At 36.8% G+C, this 9,277-nt stretch overlaps 1 protein-coding gene across 1 annotated transcript; it reads left to right on the top strand.

Moving 5' to 3' along the window:
- Positions 1–1,156: 1,156 nt before the first annotated feature.
- On the top strand, positions 1,157–2,460 carry LOC131622863 (zingipain-2-like). Its single transcript, XM_058893884.1, has 2 exons — positions 1,157–1,618; positions 1,695–2,460. The coding sequence occupies exons 1-2, from the start codon at positions 1,192–1,194 to the stop codon at positions 2,276–2,278; spliced, it is 1,011 nt and encodes a 336-aa protein (XP_058749867.1). The 5' UTR covers positions 1,157–1,191; the 3' UTR covers positions 2,279–2,460.
- The last annotated feature ends 6,817 nt before the right edge of the window (positions 2,461–9,277 follow it).

Genomic DNA, 9,277 nt, shown 5'->3' with positions numbered 1-9,277 from the left:
GAATTAGAGATGCGGGAAGAAATGAGGAGGAAATCAATGGAGTATGAGGAAGCAATGCAGGTTTAAAATGAGCGGGCACATATATTTGAATAATTCATGGCGTCACAAATGATGAATCAAGGTTCCGGTAGTGAATATGGAGGAGTTAATAGATATAGAGGAGTTGTTGAGGAGGAAGAAGAGGAAGATCAATAAAAAAAATTAATTGCAATTCTAATCTATTATTTTTGGACTCACTTGTTTTTGTCTTTTTTAAAAATAATTTTATAGTGTTATATAAGTTTTTGTAAAAATTATTTACAAAGAAATTTTTTATTAAATATTTGAAATTTTAATAATTATTCTTAAAATGTTATTTTAGATATTTCATAACTTTTTTGGATATCAAAATTTCAAAAAAATATTTAATTTTGAAGTTCTCTCAGATATCTTTTCATAAAAATTATTTTTGAAATACAACTATTTTTAAAATTTTGCAATTTCAACAAAATTTTGACCTTCGATAATATATACTTATGTTATATAATATCAAAAATAATTTTTTAATTTAGAAAAAATAAATATAAGAAAACAAAAAGCAATTTTTTCAATTTTATTTTTATAAATATAAACAAAAAAAATCCTTTTTTTTTAAAATTAAAATAAACATACCAATTATTAGTTAATAAAATGGATTTTTTTACTTTAAAATCTTTCATTTTGATTCCCTCTTATATTACGAACAAAAAGATAATAACATAATGTATTTTAAATCGCGAACTAAGAGATAATAACATACTGTATTTTAAATGCATGATATGAAATCAACATCTTTAAATTTGCAAAACAAAAAAAAAAAAATCTAAAAACTTCTGTTTAATCTCTAAAAATTATTTTATTTGTTAATTAATAACACATATTTGAATGACTCTACGTCACTTAGATGTAAAAAGATACAAAAAAATTAAAACTTGAACATCAATTTTATTAGAAGAGGCCTAAAAGAGCAATTAATCAAATTTGTTAATTTTAAAATAATATAGAAAATAAGTAAAAAAAATTATATGTTTGCGAGAATCATATTAAGAGGAAGTGATATTTACGTTTACAAGTCAACCTTAAGGTATAAATAGTTGTATCTAATGTTACTTTTCTTCATATCCTCTTTTCGCAAAATATTATCTTCTATATCTAGCCATCCAAAGAAACAACATGAAGTTTCTTATTGCTTTTTGTATCATGATCTTATGGGCATGTGCTTACACAGCCATGTCTCGCACACTCTATGAATCATCTGTTGTCGAAAAACATCAGCAATGGATGATGAAACACGGACGCACATACGCAGATAGTGTCGAAATGGAAAAACGCTTACAAATATTTAAAGAGAATTTGGATTACATAGAAAAATTTAACAATGCTGGTAACAAGAGTTACAAGCTTGGCCTAAATCCGTATTCTGATTTGACTAGTGAAGAGTTTATTGCTTCATATACTGGAATTAAGATTCCAAATCAACTTTCTTCCTCTAAGTTGGGGTCAAGTGCAATACTGTTCGATGTTAATGATGATGTTCCTACAAATTTTGATTGGAGAGAACAAGGAGCTGTCACTGATGTTAAGAACCAAGGCAGTTGTGGTAAGTTACATAAAAATTGTTTTTCATATTAAGGAACTAATCTTCATCTTCTGATATTATTAAATATATGTTGCAGGATGTTGTTGGGCATTTTCAGCTGTGGCTGCTGTAGAAGGTATTACGAAAATCAAAACTGGTAACTTGATCTCACTATCGGAGCAACAATTGCTTGACTGTGATCAACAAAGCCATGGGTGTGGTGGAGGTTATATGGATAATGCCTTCCAATCTATAATACAAACCAATGGTATCGCTAGTGAAGCTGATTATCCATATCAAGAAGTTCAACGAACCTGCCAAATAAATGATCAGATGACAACTGCAGCTAAAATAACTAGTTTTGTAGATGTACCGGCTAATGATGAACAACAACTACTACAAGCTGTAACACAACAACCAATATCAGTTGGGATCGATGTTGGTAGTGAATTTCAGTCATACAAGGAAGGGGTATACTCAGGAACATGTGGAACACCCTTCAACCATGCAGTTACAGCAGTTGGTTATGGAGTAACGGAAGATGGAATAAAGTATTGGTTGATTAAGAATCAATGGGGTAAAGATTGGGGTGAAGGAGGGTACATGAGGGTGTTGAGGGAAAATGGTGACCCTAGAGGTCAATGTGGCATTGCTGCACATGCTTCTTATCCCACTATATAGTATTAGTTTCAAATGAATTTCACATTATCAGTTCTTGTTGTGTTGCTATAAGTAACTATAAGTGTTCTATTTTGTCCAAGTTTTCCTTTTTCTGAAGCTCTAGGCTTCTTCGTATTTGTGCTTCTATTGTAATGAATATAAGCTTATATGAATCAATCAAAGAAATATATTAATTATTATAATGCATTAGTGTTTGAATCAATGGCGGAGCCAGAACAAAATTTTTGGGATGGCTGCTAAGGGAAACTAAATTTTTTAAATATATATAAAAAAGTATAATATATAAAATATTTAAATTACAAAGACTTTTAAGATATATTTTAGCGAAAATACATAATCATTTATTAGTTTTGAAATAAATTTTATATAAAATTCGTGTAAAGTTTATATAGAATTTGACATGAATTTTAGAGATAATGCAAAATTGTTATTTATTAATTTTACTATTTTTTTTATTTCATCTCAAATCTGTGTAAAATATTAAGACGAATTTGAGACAAAATTACGAAGAGTCTTTAAAACGATAATTCAGTACATAATTATTATTTATTTTAGTTATTTTTATGAAAATGTTGTCTTAATTTCTTATCAAATTTTTACACGAATTTAAATTCTTTAGATAATCATTAAAATGTATTTTAAACATAATACACATCTATAATAATAATAATAATAATAATAATAATAATTATTATTATTATTATTTTGAAATTACTATTACAAAACCGTGTGAAATATTGAGAAAGATTTGAAAAAAATTCAATTATATAGAGCATTTGAGTATATTTTAGACCAAATATAGAGTATAGCTTATAAAAAATAATGAAAAATATTAATAATAATTTAAATAATTTATTTAGTTGAATAATTAATAATGATAATAATAGTTAGTTTTGACATGGGGAATAGAGTTGTAACTTATAGAGTCAAATATAGATATAAAGCTATATAGTGGAGGATATGATCCAATGACACCAAGATATTAAACTTTAATTTGACACCAAATCGCGAAAAAAAAATTTAAATAACCAGGTTTGATAAAAAAAATACGAAAAAAACCATGTTTTCGGGGTATTTACCAAACTGTCTAGGTTTGGGATATTAGAATACTGAATGCGCCAAATGAAATGGCGTATAAGTATAAATTTTGGGTGCATGCGCCAAATGAAATGGCATGCCCTAAAATCCAATAGGTTTGCGCCAAATGGAATGGCGCATAAGTTTAGGGTTTTTGCCCTAGAAGCCAAACCATTTGGCGCCTTAGTTCTAGGGCTTTTTTTTATTTTTTTTTTCATTTTTTTTAATTCATTTTAGTTGAATATATTAAATTTAAATTTTTTTTTATTTTATTTGTTATGATATTTACAGAAATAAATTTGTAAAATATTTTTTTCGCCTTATAAATGTAATGCAGAAAACGAAAATCAAAATTGTAACATCGATTACAATATAATTTAAGAACTAAACATCGATTACAATATAATTTAAAAACTAAACATCGGTTACAATTAATTTCAGAAACGATACCAAAGATTAATGAAAAATACAACAACATGATCAATGACGTCCATCACCAAGATAGCCATCCGTTCCGCAACCTGGTCTTATAATGGGACGTTTACCGCGATCGTTGATTCCGCCGCGAATATTGACACCGCCTCTTGCCCTAGCTCTACTCCTACCCCTGCCCCTTTGTGCTTCTTGTTGGGTTTGTGTCACGGGGGCTGGTACTGGGATGTCGCGTGGATCGCTGTCTATGAATTCGTCGACGCCCCCATAATTATCCGAAAAACCGCTGTTGTAAAGTCGGTTACCCATTCCCTCAAATGTGTTTATTCGTGGTGGTGGAGTGGGGTGGGAAAAGACCTCCGGTTCATAGCATCCCGCAACACTAGAACTACCTTGGTTAAAGCCGAATTGGTTTGTAGGTGTTGCGTAGCCGGAGGGGGCGCCACGGTAAGAGGATTCACCATGAGGACCATCGTCGGGACTAAGATGAAGGCTAGATGAACCGGGAGTTAGGTTTTGGCTGAATCCCCTTGAGGACCCAGCAAATGTTGCAAATCCGAATGGTTGTGAGTGGGTCTGATATTGGTCCGAGGAAGGATGGCGGTCTTCATACCCTTGTAATGGTTGAGATTGGGATTGGAACATATTTGATTGGCGGATGTTGTGTGCGGAACGGGATGGAGTACTGAAAATATTTTGTTGTTGTTGCTGGAGTTGTTGTTGTTCCTGGAGTTGTTGTTGTCGTTGCTGTTGTAGGAGTTGTTGTTGGCGTTGTTGCAGGCTTTGTTGTTGTCGTTGCTGAAGTCGTTGTTGTTGCCGGAGTTGTTGTTGTTGTTCTTGTTGTTGTTGTTGTGGTTCTTCTTCCGGTTGTTGTTGTTGTGGCAAGATGTAGTTCTGTGCACGGGGATCAATCAAATAGAATGGAGCTGCAAGAAACAGGTTAGGGGTTGTGGCTGTACGATACCAACTCATGTACTCAGGAGAAGGTTTCATTTCATGGTCACTAACGGGGAAGTTTAGGACATACTGGCGACGGTTCTTCCACATCTGGCGCTGATCGGGTGCAAAATCCTTCCAGTGTTGGTGTGTCCATTGATGGTTAACTCTTTTTAGGTGCCACACTCCCAAGTCAACAGGAGGGTCGGGTATCCGTTGACGCATCCCAAATTGAAGCATCACCCGGTCACTTTGATGCATTTCTATTATGTTGTACCGGATTAAGCAACACTTTGTCGTCCAGATTTCTGCATCCTGAGCTCTAGGCTCATACTCACACTCGAGATACGGTCGCCATATGAACTGCATGCATGAGATTTATACATTACTTCGGGAAAAAATATTTACGGAAAATACTTATAAAAAAGAAGAAAAGAATTAGAGATAATACTTGATGGGGTCCAAGGTGATCAATTAGCGTGCGGTACATTGTGATATTTGACCGCGGATTACGTGTGAAGTCCATTTTTTTCACACAATATCTACAACAAAAATATAATGATTTAGTTAGAATGGAGTAGAATGTGTAAGGAGAAAATGGTATACTAAAAACTTACCTCAAGGCATACGGAAAGTCCCAACTTCCGTTGTTAACCGGGGCCAGTATGGGCATCTTCCACCACCCCCACACCTGCACCAACAGGGCGCATCCATAGAATGTGCAGGACTCAACAACCGCGTTTTTGCATAGTGACTGGTACAAGGTAGCCAGTACCGCAGACCCCCAGCTGTACAGACCAACTCTACTAAAATCCATTAGCAAACGAAGATACATAAAGTTAACCGTGTTACCCGTGCTATCTGGGAACAAAACGTTTCCAATAAGCAACAATACATAACACCTAGTTTTCTGCAGTATGGTCTCTTGGGGAGACGCATCATTCAAGTGAAAATTTTTATAATAATCCTTTAACCTCTTGAGGTTAACACCTTGCCCCCTAGCACCAACGGCTCCTTCTATCAAGTCTATTCCAATTGCCTCTTGGCATAAGCTATTCGCCTGCATAACACAACCATTAATTGCCTTACCATCAAAAGGAAGGCCGAGTAGCATATGAACATCTTCAAGGGTGATGGTGCACTCCCCTGTTGGAAGATGGAAGGTGTGTGTCTCGGGCCTCCAGCGTTCTAGCAAAGCAAGAACAAACTTGTGGTCAATAGAAGACTCGGCGATCCTGCTAATCGGACCGAAACCAACAATGTTCAGGTATGGTATAATGCGGTCGTCCGGAGCGATGATATGTTTACTACGAGTGCGAAAACGTTGAACGTTCTGAAAAGAGTAAGCATGCCCAAAAAAATCAGTTAGTTTATCAGGGACAGTTGCATGATTTTAAAGTAATACTAATACACTTACGAAGGTTGCGATGTTCTGGGGGGTTCCTCTGTGTGTTTCGCCCATGGTTAGGAGAGACATGGTTGAAGGCTGAAAATTCGTAAGCTGATTGCAAAAGGATTGTTCTAAGAGTAGATGAGTGATAATGGTGATGTATCTCCAGAATTCCAAGTGCTTTATATATTGATGAGGAAAAAAACGGTAACATCATGCATGCTTGACATGTCAACACAGCCATAAGTGTTTGGTGTTGCTTCTGCAGGATGTGTTGGCATGCATGCAGTCAAACTATCGGTGACAAGGCATGGTGGGATGCATGCAGCTCAGGTCTAGGTGACAGCTCGGGTAGCATGCATGCAGGAGTAGGAGGAATCCTGGCAGGAAGCTGATCAGGAATCTTATCAGAAATTTTTGCAGTCGCATGCTTGTTAACAGTAACTCCATGCTGGTTTACAGTAACTCCTGGAATCGTTTCAGAACATGCAGGTGGGGACCATGTGGGGCTAGGTGGTGGACCACACAACTAAGGAATGCGCCAAATGAAATGGCTTTTTTTTTTAAAATCCTTCTAATGCGCCATTTCATGTGGCGACTTACTGAAGGGAAAAAGCACTAATGCGCCAACTCAAATGGCGCATTAGAAGGTTACTTTTTTTTTTCAAAATTAGGGTTTTCGTATCACAATTAGGGTTTTGGTCATCTTACCTACGTGGTCTTCCTAGAAGAAACCCTAATGAGGAAATAAGGCTACTGCAAGACGTCTATGCCTCTATAAATTAGGGTTTCGTGCGCACTGGTACCCACACTGAAAAATGAGAACTCGAATTAGGCCAGATGGGTCGCACCGGACTTCTGAGCCTCCACCTCCTGTTAGGCGTCTGAATTATCAACCGGACGTTCGTAGACGGAACGGACACGTTATCTTCTCGGCAGTCAAACCTCCCATGCAAGTGATGTTTTGGAATATCCAAACCATGGATCAGCTTAAGAGAAACATCCTCAGGTTTCTGGACGGAGAGTTCAGTCCAGGCGAACAAATCCGATCTATCAAGAGACTTCGAACAAGGGGAGGTGTTTTTCTCGAAAGGCAGCGTTGGTGGGAGACTATGGAAGACGACATCCAATGCACTCTAATGATGGAGGACAGAGAAGACATTGTTTTAACCGTTGTTATATCCTAGGCGCTACAATTTCTATATCATTTCAGTAACTTCTGTACCGTTCAATTATGTATATATATATATATATATGTATAAATATATATATATATATATATATATATATATATATGCATAAATAAAGATATATATATATATATATATATTTATATATATATATATATATATATATATTTATATATATATATTTATTTGTAAATAATTATTGCAGAACTAGCTGCCAGATAGGGTTGCATGCATGCTCTGCCTAGGGGAATCGTTACAGGAATCTTATCAGGAATCCTGTCAGACGCGTGATGGGGTACAGGACATAGATCAGCGTGTCTTTTATAATCAATTCGGAAGATAGTGGCAGACCTATACTAGTGGGTCTGTAAGAACCACCATTTATTAACATAAATATATATGTTACACCAACAATTTTACCTAATCTGACTTGAGCTTACAACACCCACACACTTTCCCCTCCAAAAATGACTTCATCAACCCAGTATCTTGTCCATGCCCATCTAAACGGTGAGACCTACTCTCATGAGATAGCCGGTTTTGTGATGAGAAACACTCAGGTTGTACCATTGTTGTTGAGCAAAAGAGCAACATTTTCGTACTTCATTCAGCGACTATACTCTAAGATTGCAATGGGTCCTATTGCAACCATTTTTTACCAATGTCCCAATTTCAATGAAGACAACACCGTCAAGTTTTACGAGATGGAGATTGCCAATGACGAAGACTTGCAAGATATGTTTACCACCCACGAATACTCTGGGTTGGATTCCATCGAGCTGTACGTTACTCTTCAGGTTGAGACACAAGAAACTAATGTTGTCCAGTCACAAGTTATTGACACACCAGTCAACGAGCAAGACGAGGTTGACGTCATTGACGAGGAAGAAGACGATATGGAAACTGAATTTGACGACATGGTCAACGAGGAATCCGACGACGAGCAGCAAATGTTGGTGCCTCCAGCTCATGCGTACGCACCTCCAGCACATATGAGTAACTTGAACCTCCAAGGTGACGAACCATCATCTGACATCTTCTTCACACCCTACATCCAAAATGACGAAGAATTAAAGGAAGGAGACAAGTTTCCTTCTAAGGAGGCATGTCTGAGAAGAATAAAAAAATGGCACATGGTGAACAACGTTGATTTTGAAGTAGACCGTTCAAACCTGGAACGGTATGTAATCACTTGTAAAAATCCAGAGTGCGGGTTCAGACTGTTGGCCTCTTATAGGAAGAGAAGTAATGCATGGAAAATAGGGTCGATTACGCAGAAACACACGTGTGTCAACCCTAACAATTCCCAGGATCATACAAAACTCAGTGCCAATCTTATATGTCAGGAGATCTTGCCTCTCATAAGCTCTGATCCGTCTCTGAAGGTTAAAAATATAATATCACACATCGTTACAACCTTCAACTACACTCCATCTTACGGAAAGGCGTGGGTTGCAAAAACAAAGGCAATTGAGACAGTCTACGGCAACTGGGAGGAGTCATACAAAATTCTTCCCCGATACCTCAATGCGCTACATAGTTACGCACCTGGCACTGTTACGATTCTAGAGACACTGCCCGCGCATGCCCCGGATGGAAACCCTGTCCAAGGAAACGGAATATTCCATCGGCTTTTTTGGGCGTTCAAACCTTGCGTCCGAGGTTTTGCACATTGTAAACCCATACTTCAAATTGATGGGACATGGTTATACGGCAAATACAAAGGAACCATGCTCATGGCGGTTGCACAAGACGGGAACAGCAACATATTTCCAGTGGCATTTGCTATCGTCGAAGGTGAAACTGCGGCGGCTTGGAGTTTCTTTCTAAGGAACCTCCGAGAACATGTTGCTCCCCAGCCTAACATATGTTTAATCTCTGATAGGCACGCTTCCATAGAGAGTGCTTACAATAATCCAGCGAACGGATGGCATGACCCCCTTCAAAACACGTCTATTGTATTCGCCACATCGC

The sequence above is a fragment of the Vicia villosa genome, linkage group LG1 (assembly GCF_029867415.1).
Source record: "Vicia villosa cultivar HV-30 ecotype Madison, WI linkage group LG1, Vvil1.0, whole genome shotgun sequence".
Taxonomy (NCBI): domain Eukaryota; kingdom Viridiplantae; phylum Streptophyta; class Magnoliopsida; order Fabales; family Fabaceae; genus Vicia; species Vicia villosa.
This window is presented reverse-complemented; position numbering and strand designations above follow the sequence as displayed.

What these genes read in the sequence shown, in the direction of transcription:
- LOC131622863 (XM_058893884.1), top strand. Translation starts at nt 1,192, where the DNA reads ATGAAGTTTCTTATTGCTTTTTGTATCATGATCTTATGGGCATGTGCT. An exon ending in TAAGAACCAAGGCAGTTGTG is followed by an intron (nt 1,619 to 1,694) that starts GTAAGTTACATA and finishes TATATGTTGCAG; the next exon opens with GATGTTGTTGGGCATTTTCA.